The sequence below is a fragment of the Poecilia formosa genome, unplaced genomic scaffold (genome assembly GCF_000485575.1).
Source record: "Poecilia formosa unplaced genomic scaffold, Poecilia_formosa-5.1.2 Scaffold256, whole genome shotgun sequence".
Classification (NCBI taxonomy): domain Eukaryota; kingdom Metazoa; phylum Chordata; class Actinopteri; order Cyprinodontiformes; family Poeciliidae; genus Poecilia; species Poecilia formosa.
The window spans coordinates 363,667-378,287 of NW_006800195.1; the positions used below are offsets into that span (position 1 = coordinate 363,667).

At 40.6% G+C, this 14,621-nt stretch overlaps 4 protein-coding genes across 4 annotated transcripts in view; 2 read left to right on the forward strand and 2 right to left on the reverse strand.

Moving 5' to 3' along the window:
- Positions 1-14,621, forward strand: part of LOC103150528 (uromodulin-like) — a 47,439-nt gene that overhangs the window by 2,897 nt on the left and 29,921 nt on the right. The window lies entirely within an intron of this gene.
- LOC103150527 (guanine nucleotide-binding protein G(o) subunit alpha-like) lies at positions 364-8,038 on the forward strand. The gene is made up of 4 exons (XM_007570196.2): positions 364-520; positions 752-823; positions 3,774-3,861; positions 6,927-8,038. Exons 1-4 carry the CDS (start codon positions 392-394, stop codon positions 7,115-7,117), a joined length of 480 nt encoding a protein of 159 aa, XP_007570258.1. The 5' UTR covers positions 364-391; the 3' UTR covers positions 7,118-8,038.
- Positions 7,982-9,359, reverse strand: LOC103150526 (neuropeptide B-like). Its single transcript, XM_007570195.2, has 2 exons — positions 8,974-9,359; positions 7,982-8,538 (listed from the first exon to the last, which is right to left on the reverse strand). Exons 1-2 carry the CDS (start codon positions 9,235-9,237, stop codon positions 8,410-8,412), a joined length of 393 nt encoding a protein of 130 aa, XP_007570257.1. The 5' UTR covers positions 9,238-9,359; the 3' UTR covers positions 7,982-8,409.
- On the reverse strand, positions 10,455-12,588 carry LOC107838440 (N-sulphoglucosamine sulphohydrolase-like). Its single transcript, XM_016680782.1, has 3 exons — positions 12,131-12,588; positions 11,839-12,056; positions 10,455-10,773 (listed from the first exon to the last, which is right to left on the reverse strand). Exons 1-3 carry the CDS (start codon positions 12,374-12,376, stop codon positions 10,590-10,592), a joined length of 648 nt encoding a protein of 215 aa, XP_016536268.1. The 5' UTR covers positions 12,377-12,588; the 3' UTR covers positions 10,455-10,589.

A 14,621-nucleotide genomic window follows, 5' to 3' on the forward strand; every position in this document is an offset into this window, starting at 1 on the left:
CATCATGACTACCTGGGATTCCCGGCGTCTCTCTCACCGCTCTCCTCAACCATACATCATGACAAACATCTTCAGTCCAAAATGCTGGTAAAGCATTACAACCTCTTAACATCAAAAGAATAAATGTATCTCTGAAATAACCAAATTTCAATCCATCACATCTGCATGTGGGACCCAAGTGCTGCTGGAGCGCACTGCAGAGTGTAGACAGATATTAGTTGAATGCCAATCTAATCCGATACTCGTTTTTTGGCTGATATGGGACTGATTTCCGATATCAATATCGGATTGGGACAAACCTAATATAGATTCCTAAATGATTGTGCTTACAGAAACGAAAAGCTGCTCATCAGTCACCTCCGCATGTTGCATCTGCTCTGTCTGTTTCAGGATGTACGATGTTGGAGGTCAGAGAACCGAACGCAGGAAGTGGATCAGCTGCTTCGAGGACGTCCGAGCGGTCCTGTTTGTCGTGGCTCTTAGCGGCTACGACATGACTCTGGTGGAAGACCCCACAGTGGTACGAGGTTTCACACATCACTCAACTCAGACGACAACGCCACACAATCAGCAAAACAAAAAAAACTAATCCATGTTTTGACTCATTTTGTTTAAATTCTCTTGGAACTTTAGAGTGTCTGACTAAACAAACATTTTGATTTGTGTGTTTTCTTCAGAGTATTAAAGTGGCTTGAATCTAATTTTATTTTATTTGAAGCGCTGTTTGATGTGTTTTGTCTTCTCCCTGCAGAACCGCCTCCAGGAGAGCATGAAACTTTTCTCCTCCATCTGCAACAACGTCTTCTTCCGCAGCACCTCCATGGTAAGCCGTTCATCACTTCCTCCGCCTCAGCAGAACCAAACCTGAGCTGTGGTGGAGAACGACAGAAAAGGTTTTAATCTGTTTTTAACAGACGCTGCTGGTGGAGCCTGGAGCTCCATAACAAAAGAGATATTGCTCAATATTTATTCACCATAGTCATGCTTTTTCATTAGCATCTTTGTGTTTCTGGATGGGAAAGAGAAATCATTTTAAACCGACAGTATCATGTCTGTTTTACTTTGCGAACTCCTTCAGTCATACTGTAGCTGTGGGAAAAGGACAGTATACTCAATTTTAATTCTAAAATGATTGAAATCCAGCCTCACGTTTACAAAGACACACACCTGAATCTGCCTTCCCAGGATGAGCAGCAGTTAGACACTGCTGTGAAGGTCCTTGATTCATAAAAGTCCTGCTTCGGATGTGTGTGTGTCAAGTAAACCTGTCGCAATAATCAATTATTAATTGCATGATCGTTTTAGATTTGTAAAATATCTTCCACTAGTGTTGAGTGTTCTGTAATAAAATAAAGTTTGTTGGTCTTTGAGAAGCTGAACATGTGTAATTAAGGCTCAGAACAACAATATTATCGTTTATCGCAATAATTTATGAGACAATTTATCGTCCAGGAAAATTTATTATTGCTGTATAATTTGTTATTGCTAATGTTAAAACAATTTGAAATGACATCAGAAATGACCTAATGAAGCAACTGTTTGCTGGAAATGTTATAAGACACCTTCCAAACAAATTCAAGTCCATCAGTCTACACTGAGTTAAATTACTCACAAGTACAAGAATATTCAAGGTTGTTGCAAATCCTAGCAGATTCACCAAACAATTAGATCAGATTAGATCAGATTAGATCTGAGGCTTCGATACACAGGCTGGCACAGCTGTACTTTACCTTTAAATCCTGGCATGCTGCTGCCAAGTCAATAAAAATTCAGACTTTGTTTCCTCCTTCACACCTGATGCTGAAACTGATGGTAGAGATGCAGAAACATTCCTGGATATTCAGAGAAATCCTGCAGTTTGTGAATGTACATCTCAGTACAGATGTGAATAACATGGCAGTATCACTGTGATGAGATGGCAAAGAAAACCTTAGAGAAAACATTTTAAAATGAGCTTTATCAAATTTGACACAATTTAGGGATTTTTTTTTTTTACTTTCCTGACCAGCTGAGAAAGGGGATGTAGTTTGGTTTTATTAGAGTTTATGACAGTCATAGGTTTGGATCGTGGGTGAGAGCTGGAGTACCAGGAGGAAATCCGCCAAGGATGGAAGTTGTCAATTAATAAATTAATCTTATTAACTAACAATTAATCAATAAGCGGCCGTTCTCCGTTATGCAGCTCGGCTGAATGAGCGCTACTAAGGTTACTTAAGGAGTCGACTGTTTTTATTTCAAAACAGAACTACATAAAGTTCATTTTGCATCCTATAACGGACTTTGTTTGGACCATTTCTCTTTCCCGTTCTGGGATGTCTGCACCGTCTTTGTTTCTGCATCAACTGGCTCTGTTTTACGATGACCAGTGGCTCCCTCTGCTGGGTGGTGGCCAAACTACCGCGCTAAAAAGAAGGTTTAAGCGGATGTTATTAGTTAATTGATCTGAACCAGTGTTGATCTTGTAAAACATTTATTGAAAATTGTTCATTTGTTTGTATCCCTAAAATCCACACATATGTACAGGCAAAACAACAAACAAACTATGTATTTCATTTTGCTGTCAGATTCATTCACAATAGACCCAGCATTAGCAGAACTCAGAGGTCCTGAGTTTAACTCATGTCGACTCAGATCCAATCTGACGAGTCAAGACAGCATCCAGGGCCAACAGGATCCAGATGAACTAAACTTCCACAAGTTCTTCTTGAACAGACGGACAGAAAAATGCTGTTTGATAAACGCTGCTTCCTCACCACTAATTGAAAAGCTTGTTGTATTTAAGCTCGTCTTTGTCAAGGTGACATTTTCCCCCCTCTATTCCAGCTTCCTGTGTGTAATAACATTAAAACTTCACAGCACTGAGCTCACAGACTTAAGTTAAATTTAAAGACTTAGTTCAACTACTGAGAACGCTCCTGTGTTTTCCGGCAACATTTCACCGCTAACACGGTTTTTATTAGTTCAGGTTAATCTGTGTGGAAACAAAGACATATTCAAAGTTCAAAAATAAAACTTCACTGTCCTGATTACTTTCTAATCACATCACAGGCACATAGTTTTACACATTTCCTCCTGCAGAAAACACCAACTAAGTTTTTGTTTTATCTTTTTTTTAGTCATACAAACTTATTTAAAGCTTCATTACAGCCGAATGGGCAATTAAAATGCCTGCGTGTGACGTGTTTATGTGCCGGCTTTGTGTGTGGGGCTGCACATTACGGCGGCTAACAGGCTCATTAAATAAAACTGTTTAATGATACGTGTTTTTTTTTTATGTGGCAGGATAATTTGTAACCTCCACCTCAATTAAGTCGTCACTGTGGCTGGTCAGTGATAATTACACACCTAGGTGTTGCTCCGCATCCTGTTTATTGAAAATCTGCTCTACCTTATCGCTCCTTTATTATTATCCGGGGGCTTTTTTCCGCTCTTGTTTGACTTTGTGATCAGACAAGCGGGGGAAAAGGTAGAACAAAGTCACAGTTTTAATTAGTTGGGTACAAAGCCTTAAGTACCAGGACGGTGTTTTCCTGAGACGACGGGCAGAAATGCAGATTTACGGACGTGGTCTCCGATCCGCTGGCTGGTCGCGTTCACATGATGCATGAGAGTCATGTGCCGCTATTACCTAATATCAATACAGCTATTGATTTTTGGGTGAATCTTTCTAAGTGACAGTAAATCTGCCTGCTATTCCAGATGGCATTCTGCAAATCAACGTTTTCTCAGTTCCTGTGCTTCCAGCCGACTTTCTCTGTTTGTTGTTGTTGCAGATTTTATTCATGAACAAGATAGACCTTTTCCAAGACAAGATCTTGCACACAGGACGGCATCTGCGGTTATATCTGCCACAGTTTAAAGGTAGGACGGATCCCTATGCATACATGTGAACAGCACAATGTTTGACCAAAAATAGATGTTTCTAATGTCACTGACCTCTATGACCTCAGAGACGTGTATCATTGAAAAAGCAGCATAAAGGTTTTTCATGGAACTGTTACCAGAAAAACCTGATCAAAACTTATTAAGAATCATTTTCCTGTTGGAAAACCCAGCTGGATCAAAGTCTCAACCATCCGGCCTGCAGCGGCGATTGTCTGTCAAACCAAACATCCTATGAAAGTTCAATCAATGAGCCACTTCTGCCGCACTGGGAGGAAGTTTGGTACACAGGCAAAATAAATCCAATGTCCAAAACTTGAAGGTTGCAAGCAAATAACCAAATCAAACTTTTCATTGTTTCCTGCTTCTTCTCCTGCTCTGGTAAGAAAACCACAGGCCCCAAACCCAGTGCATACTGGTCCTATACCAGTCCCTATACTTATAGAAAACAGACATGCAGTTCTTTCTGTCCTACTTAGAGAAACAAATTAAAAAAATGAAATAAAATCAATAATTATTAACCTACAAGTAAACTCTGAAAATAATACAAAATATAAAGTAAACTAAGAATAAACTAACAAAATTCAAATTGATTAAAAAAAAAAGAATAAATATCTTAAAGACGACCTTCAGACGAAAGGAAACTGGTCAGGAAGTTTAAACTTTGGTTTAGAACTTGGAGTCAGTATGTTGGTAATATAAACAAAACTTCTCCAGCCTCAATCTAGACAACAAGCTCAACGTTGAGAGTGAAATTAGAGACTGACGTTATTAAAGAAATGCCTTTTGGGAAATTTAGTTTGTGTTGTGTTCACTCTAAATATGTATTTTGATTAAAGCTCACTCTAAGGTATCCAGAAATTAATATTCGAATGTCTGATGTTGTGTTTATTAAATATTTATGAGAAGGAAATGCAGCCTGTACCTTCAGCAGATCTTTATTAGCTCTAAATGCACTAATTTGCTACTACAAAACAACTAACAAAATATACATGATATATTAATGGTGTCTCAGAAATGTATAATATTAACAAACAGACATGCATGAGTGATATTTGATACTTTATTTTGCACTGATGTGTAAATATCCAGACCCTTCCTTTAACCTTGACTTTTACCCATCATCTCATTTCTCTAGAGGGTTTTGGGTAAACCTTTCGTATTCCCATCATGCAGTCTGATTAGCTCCTTATCTGAGATTTGACCAGTAACTCTCTGATTCTGTTTCTGATGAGCTCCATTACAGACATGCTCAGCCGTGCATCCGTCTGCCTTTCCTGCTCATGTTTTATGCATTAAATAAATAAATAAGAAAAAATGCTTCTTGTTCCACCTCAGTAGTTTACTCAGACACGTCGGTCCTTAAAACTCCATAAAGCGATGCATAAACCCAAAGCCGGTTTGGCAGCTTATTAAGCACAAAGACGGGGCTGACGATAAGCTCTCAGTGGCCCCACATGCTGTTATTTCTGGAGGTTTTGTATATCTGCTCGGTGTCGTGCCGCCCGTGTCTCAGCGGGCTCAACGGGAGCCGTGTCCTCTCTGCTCTCATGCAAATGTCAATAAAAATGCTAACGCGGCTCGGATTGGGGTCAGCCAGCAGAGCGACCTGAGCGCCGATACGATGAGTCCGAGTTCTGGCTCAGGTTCGCAGCTGCGGCGAATTAATCGTTCTTCTAAGCCGTTTCAGTTCATCCGCGGTGAAGAGACAACATCAGCACTGCAAAGTGACCTCGCTCTGGTTTTAAAAGAACCAGTTTGAAGACGAAGATTTTCATTTGAAACTTGAAGTTCATTGTACTTCGCCACATTGACCCAACATCTTTATTTTTAAGATGTTGCTGCTGAAGGAGTAAAGTCTTTCCCAACTTTCTTCCTTCTTTGTCCAGCTGCTTCTCGTGATTCTGATTACAGCTTCTCTCTCCTCAAATAAAACTGTCTGATGAAGATGCACAGAACATGTTTGCGTGAATCAAGTCTGATTTTGTTTCCGTCCTGAGCAGCACATAGATCAATTTTGGTCAGTTCCAGCATTTATAGATTTTACATCTTTACTAAGACAAAGTTTGAATACCCTAAAAAAGTGATTTTCATGTTTTATTGGCAAATCGCACAGCTGCTATGTAATATTAAGAAGTCTGGGACAATATGAATTTGAGTTATTATTGTTGTTATTGTTGCCTAACAGATAAAATGTGCATTTCTGTAAAGAAGGAAGCTTTTTGCATAAAGTGTTGACATTGTCCTTTAGCGTGCATTCATGCAAAAATGTAAAAAAAAAACTTGCAAAAATGAGTCTGATGCAGACACCAAGACAAACCACTAGATGTGTTTTTCATACCGTGGATCACAAACTGATCCACGGTAAAAACGGGGGATAATTAACACACTTAAACACTGTGAAAGAGCTTTTATGAAAACCTAAAGTTCTTCATAAAAGCTCTGAAATAGCCCTTTATCATGCAGCTGACTCACATGCAGTGGTGTTTTTTTGTTGGTTCATGATTTGTGATTTAAAAAAAAAACAGGTAAATGTTCTGTGTTTTCATGTCAACAATCTGATGGCAAAAAAATTAGTCTGGAAAAGTATTGGCATTTTTAGATGTAAAATCTGTTTGAAAACAGTAATTAGTGAAATTAGTTAACTGAACTGTAACTTGGCTCAAAGTTTGTCAAAATGCAGCTGAGAAGGAAACATTGTCGTTCTTCTTTCACACGTTCTCTGATGAATTTCTAAACACTTTGAGTTTTTTCTTGCCCATTAGAAACAGCTGCACCAATAAAATCCTGTAGCCAATGGAAACTTTGTTAAAGAGCATCCAACCATTAAGGCTCCAGTCAGGACTTTAATTAACCCGTCGCTTTCTCTGTGCAGGGGGTCATAGTTCATTTGCGTTCCATGCAGAGATTGTCAAACCTCTCAAGCCACACGGGTTCTAGAGGACGGATTTACGGCTGAACCGGAGAGGCAAACCATGAAAAATGAGCTGTTATTGTTGTTATTAATGAGAGAGAAGTGACCTAACTGTTGCTCAACCCTCCAGGCGCGGACTGTGACGTCGATTCGGCCGCACGCTTCATCCTCGCCACCTTCGTCTCGCTCAACAACAGCCCCAAGAAGCTCATCTACCACCACTTCACCACGGCAACCGACACCTCCAACATCCAGGTCGTCTTTCAGGTGGTTATGGAGACGATCATTAAGGAGAACCTGGAGGCTGTGTCGCTGCTGTAGCCACCGGCGGCGGCGCCTCAGTGAAGTTTCATTTAAAAAAGACTGAAATGAACCAAAACAAAGTTTGTCCTCTATGAATATTTAACTTCCTACAACTGCAAAAACCAAGCTCTGAAGCTTTTTGCTTCCAAAACACCCCGGGCTTTCCTTTTTGCATTTGTGACTGAAGCACAACAGAGAGGCGCGGTGAGGATTTACTGTTTGTCCGCTTCCTTCCTCCTCGCAGGATTCACCCATGCATACCGTCGTGTTTCCCCCCTCCCCCCCTTCATCCATCACCTTGTCTCTGCGCCGTGCGTCACAGCCTCCTAATGAGGCGCTCATGGCCGTGTAACTACTCACGGGTTTGTGTTCGCCCGAGATCCCAGACCCAGCAGGGCATCTTATAATCTGTGCCATTAACTGACTTAATACCAGCCACCAGTGATGCGGCGGCGGAGCTTATTAGAAGCAAAATGTGTACATTAAAAACACCCCAGAGGTCGTCTGACTTGGGTTTTAATTTCCTTTCTTCCCACCTGTGACACATCGGCTCTTAAACTCTGATTTACAAAACACTGCCTCCTGCGTGTGTGAGCTGTGGCGTTATCTGTTCCGGAGTTTGTTTCTGAAGGTTCCCCTGAGCGACCGGCGGTGCCAACTTCAGTAATAAACAATATTTGTCCATGACTGACGGAGCCTTTCACTGAAACAAAAAAAACACCCCAAAGTGCTTTTATATGATGAAGCGGTGATGTGTGTGTGTGTGTGTGTGTGTGTGTGTGTTGTTTTAATCTGAAATGTGAATAAATGTGACTCTGTCCTCTTTGACAGACACGAAAACAAACCTTTCAAGGTTGTGAAGCAAATTCAGACAACAGCAGGTTGATATTGTTTGTTTGTTCATTTTAATAGATAAATAAATAAAAGTAATTTACAGGAGTTCTGGAAAACTGCAGATAAACCTCTGGAGATTTTTGAACATTTATGCAAAGGGGTTGGAATGAAAATGGCTTTATCTGACGGTCTGGCATTGTTTTTTTCCCCCTGTTTACATTTTTTTTCTTTGCAACCAAAAGCAAAACGAACATTTTTTTTAAGCATTTTTCTTTAAATAAGAGAAAACATTCAAAGTCTGCAACGGTCCGTCATCATCATAGCAAAAATCTCCGTCCATCCCTCATCTCTGTTTAGATTTTTTTTTCTGCTTTTCCAGAAAAGATCTCTGGTTTTTCTCTCTCTTTCTATCTGTTTTCTTTCTTTCTTTCTTTCTTTCTTTTTTTTGGAGGACGATGAGGAGGATTCACGCAGACTCATGCGGACAGGCAGTCCAAGGAGTCCAGGGTGAGGAAGACGTCTGCCTTGCACTGGAAGGTTCCTGTCCCGTCCTGCAGCAGCTCGCAGCTCTTCAGGTTCGGAGAGATGTCCTTCAGGCAGATGGCCTGGAGTTTGGAGAGAAATCAAAGTTGAAATGAAACACGGTGTTGTCTTACAATGTCACTGCTGAAAGAAAACTCGTAGAAATATCAGAATCAAATTCAATTATGTATGTTTGTATATGTAAATCAGTGTTTGTGTGTGTTCACTGATAGGATTCAGCCCAAATATTTCTAACTAGCAGAACAGCTGTTTGTTTTGCGCTTTAATCTGCGCCTTTGCGCATAACGCGTAAGTTTTTTGTTGTTGTTTTTTTTGCAAGCCACACATATATACATAGCGCCATGTACTCTATATCGGAGTTCCCTTTGCATTTCAAAGAACGTTTCACTTTTCATGCCATCTTTAGCAAAACAGCAACTCTTGAGCGAAAAGCACGATTTTACGCGCGCAACCACTCTGAGCAGAAATGAACTTTCTGCTCTCTGAGGAGAGCCTACCATGTTCTTCAGGACGGAGATTTGCCTGTTGGTCTCTTGGATCAAGTTGTTTCCCGCCGCCTCCCCGCTGTCCATCACCGTCTCCTCGGACTCGGCTCTCCGGACGGTCGGAGACCTCCTGATGCCGGACAGCAGCCCGGAGGCGCGGCCCACAGAGTAGTAGTTGGGTCCGGTCACCTGCTTGTACCAGGCTTCGACGGACTGGCAGGAGATGAGCAGAGACACTCCGACGCACACCACGGCGAACCTGACGGACTTCTTCATCTCCAGGACGGTTTTGGCACTTTTTTGAGGGTTAGGGGGTTGATTTTTTATTTTATTTTATTTTTTTAAATTTTACGCAGAAGAAAATAGCGCTTCTACAGGTCTGCTCCTTCGGCTGCGGACACTTTGTTTTTGCTGGAATCTTGGAAAAGTTTCTGTTTCTTATATAGGGAGGCTGGGTGAGGTTTATCGTGACACAGGACATTCGTCAAATCAGAGCCAAGGTGGGCGGATGATGATGATCCGTCTGTAGAAAATGGGGTGTGTGGAGGGGAACGACGCTAATTGATCCGTTTCTGATGGGCTGCTGGAGCCACGCCATCACGATGCGTGTCTGTGTGTGAGCTATGAGGACGTCACTCCTTCTGACGTTTTAAGGGGTCAAAATGAATCTGTCGTCCTTGAAAGAAATGTGAGGCAAGAGGTCACAGCTTAAGAGGAAGGTGTGGGTTTCATGTGCGAAAGTGGACAAATTATTACTGAAAATACCTGCAGATGAATCTATAGCTGATCACGACGCAGCGCCTGAGTCCGTCTACGTCAGTTTTATGCATTTTGTCCCGCAACAAACACAAACTGTAATTTTTTGTTGTTTTTTATCGGGGTTTTATTTGTCAGGCCAGGAAGGAAATGTGCAGTCTGCACATATTTTAAAATTTTCTTTACATACACAAAAATGTGAAAAGTGTGGTGTGTATTTATATTCAACCCCCTAAGTGGAGCCACATCGCTGTACTTTTATAGTTCCAAATTTCTCTCTTTTTTTATTTATTTATTTTTTTTTGGTTTATTATTTGTAAAGAAAGAAACAAATGCAAACTGTGCATCTTTTCCCTTCCACTTGACAATTTTATACTGTGTCCATCACATAAACTCCTCTGTGATTATGTGACAAAGCGTGAGCTAAATTAAAGCATGTGAGTGTATGTTTGAAAGGCTCTATCTGGGTTTGATGTGGAGCTCAGGGGAAACGTTATAATCAATAAAAAAAACATTTTTAGGACACAGGCTGAGTCCTCCGACAAGCGCCATGAACTCCTCTGAATGGCGTAATTAGCAGATCAGTCTTAGTCAGCCAGACTGAATAATTAAACAAACAAACAGTTAAACTGTAATTATGTTGGGTTTCTATGAGAACGCGTCATGACTCTTCTGATGATGGAAGGGTGGTCTTAGTGAGACAAAAACAAATGTTGAAGCAGACAGAAAAACTGAAACGATGTAAAGAATTAACTCGAGTTTTATTTCTTATTTACAGCTTATTCTATTACAAAAAAACAGAAAACCAAATGAACGAAGTTATTTGAAAATATCATGTCAGCGAAGATGGAAGAAAATACCATCAGAGCAAGTCAGAGGCCGTTGTAGAGGGGTCTGCAGTGAGGCTCCAGCTTCTCCTCCAGGACGTAGTCCGGCCCGCAGACCCAGGGGTCTCCCGTCGCCCACTGCCATTTCTGCAGGAGCTGCCTCAGGTTGTCCAGCACGCCGCTGTAGGACGGGTCCGACGCCAGGTTCTTGGCTTCCTGAGGGTCGGTCCTGGGTTTGTTCACAACAAAACACTATCAGGTTCCTCTGCTTGAGGAGTATAAACCCTGAGTCAGTCTGAGTGTATGAAACATTAAACGAACTATGTTTAAAAATGTGAATAATACGCCGTTCGCTTCGTCTGCAACTGGTCCAGAACTCGGCTGATAGGTTTTTAACTGGTACCAGTAAAACAGCCAGCATTACCAGTTCATTACTGGTTCCCTCTTAAAATGTACAGGCACATCTGAATAGTTTTAAATATCAAAAAGTCAAATCTGTATAGATTACTTACACACCGACACATATATTTTTGTGAAATGATTATTCCTATTTATTTTGATTATTAAGGCTAAGAGCAAAATACTTTCTCCACTATATACACACATATATATGTATATGTATGTGTGTGTGTGTGTGTGATCTACCCGTCTGGTTGTAATCCAATTATATAAACATACTGACATTTTTCCTCTTATTATGCTACATAACAGCTGAGAACAGGGAGGGGGACTGAAACTAATGATCACTTACAATATTAATTTATCTGTCATCGTTTCTGAAGCAACAGTTTGTCACCTAAATGAAGAAGAATGACCATCACTTCTACACAAGGCCTAAGACGGCATCTTCGAAAGACTAACAAGCAAAAACGATGGATGACTGAATACTTAGCGGCTCAGTTTATGGTCGTCTGACGCTCAATGTTATGTTTTAGTGTTTTAGGGGGACAAGAACAACTTCTGCTTCATTTACCTCAAAATCACTGGAGAAGAGAAACTGCTTAATGCATAAATTAACTTTAACTTTTAAGAAAAAGAGGAGCGTTTTCTCTTATTAAAGCTGCACAGAATTTGAACAAATTATATTTTCCTTATGCTGCAATTTCAGGAAATGTGGGCCTGGTTGATTTTTTTAATTAATTTCAATGTTCAGATTTGGGGTTTTTTCCCTTAAAGATTAAAAATCTTGATTTAGTTTTACTCTTTTTCTTTTTTATTTTTGGTTAAGTTGTGTTGAACAAATTTCTCCCATATGCGTCAGTTTTCAACCTGAACCCTGACCCTGGACTCAGACCTGGTGTCGAACAGCTCCCAGCGCTCCCTGTAGTAATACTGGTCCAGACTCTTGAACCAGTGAGTCGGCTGCTGCAGCCTGGTCCGGTTCAGCAGGTCCTGGAAGGTCGGGGACACGTACAGGTCCTGGTCGATGGGGAAGGGCATGCGGTAGTGCATGTTGTGAAGAAGGTGGTACGCCCCCTGGTGGACGGAGCGGATCGGGTAGTACATGGTCACCTGAAATCAGAGCGCATTTCGTCAGGGCCTGGAGTTTTAAGTTCCTCCTGACTGAGCGACGGTGAGGTCTCGACCTCGTGCAGCGACTGGCTGGAGTACACCGTGTTCCAGCTGCTGGGGTCGGAGGTCAAAGCGGGCAGCAAGGAGCGGCCGGTGAGGAGGACCTGCAAGGACGGACTCTCGGGGAGGATGTAGGATGGATAGGGGATAGAAAACCAGTCCAGGACGGTGGGAGTGATGTCTACAGAAACACAGAAAGAAACAGGAGGATGACAAATATGGAAGATAAATTTAAACTGTGACCTGCTATCACTGAACATTAAATCAGCTCATAAATGGATCAAATTAAGAAGTAGCTCATCGTTTTGCATGATTATCGAGTAAATGACACAGAACTAACAAAACCTTCGTAGTAAGAGTCTGATGCAAACACTCGTCCACAGAGCTTGATCAAAATGCTGCAAATACACCGATCAATATAAATGATCAAATTCACCAGCAACGCATAAAAAGCTTTTTCCTTGTCGGCACCGATCTGCAACAGTGTTTTATTTATTTATTTTNATACTCAATTTTAATTCTAAAATGATTGAAATCCAGCCTCAAGTTTACAAAGACAAACACCTGAATCTGCCTTCCCAGGATGAGCAGCAGTTAGACACTGCTGTGAAGGTCCTTGATTCATAAAAGTCCTGCTTCGGATGTGTGTGTGTCAAGTAAACCTGTCGCAATAATCAATTATTAATTGCATGATCGTTTTAGATTTGTAAAATATCTTCCACTAGTGTTGAGTGTTCTGTAATAAAATAAAGTTTGTTGGTCTTTGAGAAGCTGAACATGTGTAATTAAGGCTCAGAACAACAATATTATCGTTTATCGCAATAATTTATGAGACAATTTATCGTCCAGGAAAATTTATTATTGCTGTATAATTTGTTATTGCTAATGTTAAAACAATTTGAAATGACATCAGAAATGACCTAATGAAGCAACTGTTTGCTGGAAATGTTATAAGACACCTTCCAAACAAATTCAAGTCCATCAGTCTACACTGAGTTAAATTACTCACAAGTACAAGAATATTCAAGGTTGTTGCAAATCCTAGCAGATTCACCAAACAATTAGATCAGATTAGATCAGATTAGATCTGAGGCTTCGATACACAGGCTGGCACAGCTGTACTTTACCTTTAAATCCTGGCATGCTGCTGCCAAGTCAATAAAAATTCAGACTTTGTTTCCTCCTTCACACCTGATGCTGAAACTGATGGTAGAGATGCAGAAACATTCCTGGATATTCAGAGAAATCCTGCAGTTTGTGAATGTACATCTCAGTACAGATGTGAATAACATGGCAGTATCACTGTGATGAGATGGCAAAGAAAACCTTAGAGAAAACATTTTAAAATGAGCTTTATCAAATTTGACACAATTTAGGGATTTTTTTTTTTTACTTTCCTGACCAGCTGAGAAAGGGGATGTAGTTTGGTTTTATTAGAGTTTATGACAGTCATAGGTTTGGATCGTGGGTGAGAGCTGGAGTACCAGGAGGAAATCCACCAAGGATGGAAATTGTCAATTAATAAATTAATCTTATTAACTAACAATTAATCAATAAGCGGCCGTTCTCCGTTATGCAGCTCGGCTGAATGAGCGCTACTAAGGTTACTTAAGGAGTCGACTGTTTTTATTTCAAAACAGAACTACATAAAGTTCATTTTGCATCCTATAACGGACTTTGTTTGGACCATTTCTCTTTCCCGTTCTGGGATGTCTGCACCGTCTTTGTTTCTGCATCAACTGGCTCTGTTTTACGATGACCAGTGGCTCCCTCTGCTGGATGGTGGCCAAACTACCGCGCTAAAAAGAAGGTTTAAGCGGATGTTATTAGTTAATTGATCTGAACCAGTGTTGATCTTGTAAAACATTTATTGAAAATTGTTCATTTGTTTGTATCCCTAAAATCCACACATATGTACAGGCAAAACAACAAACAAACTATGTATTTCATTTTGCTGTCAGATTCATTCACAATAGACCCAGCATTAGCAGAACTCAGAGGTCCTGAGTTTAACTCATGTCGACTCAGATCCAATCTGACGAGTCAAGACAGCATCCAGGGCCAACAGGATCCAGATGAACTAAACTTCCACAAGTTCTTCTTGAACAGACGGACAGAAAAATGCTGTTTGATAAACGCTGCTTCCTCACCACTAATTGAAAAGCTTGTTGTATTTAAGCTCGTCTTTGTCAAGGTGACATTTTCCCCCCTCTATTCCAGCTTCCTGTGTGTAATAACATTAAAACTTCACAGCAATGAGCTCACAGACTTAAGTTAAATTTAAAGCCCACTTAGTTCAACTTCTGAGAACGCTCCTGTGTTTTCCGGCAACATTTCACCGCTAACACGGTTTTTATTAGTTCAGGTTAATCTGTGTGGAAACAAAGACATATTCAAAGTTCAAAAATAAAACTTCACTGTCCTGATTACTTTCTAATCACATCACAGGCACATAGTTTTACACATTTCCTCCTGCAGAAAACACCAACTAAGTTTTTGTTTTAT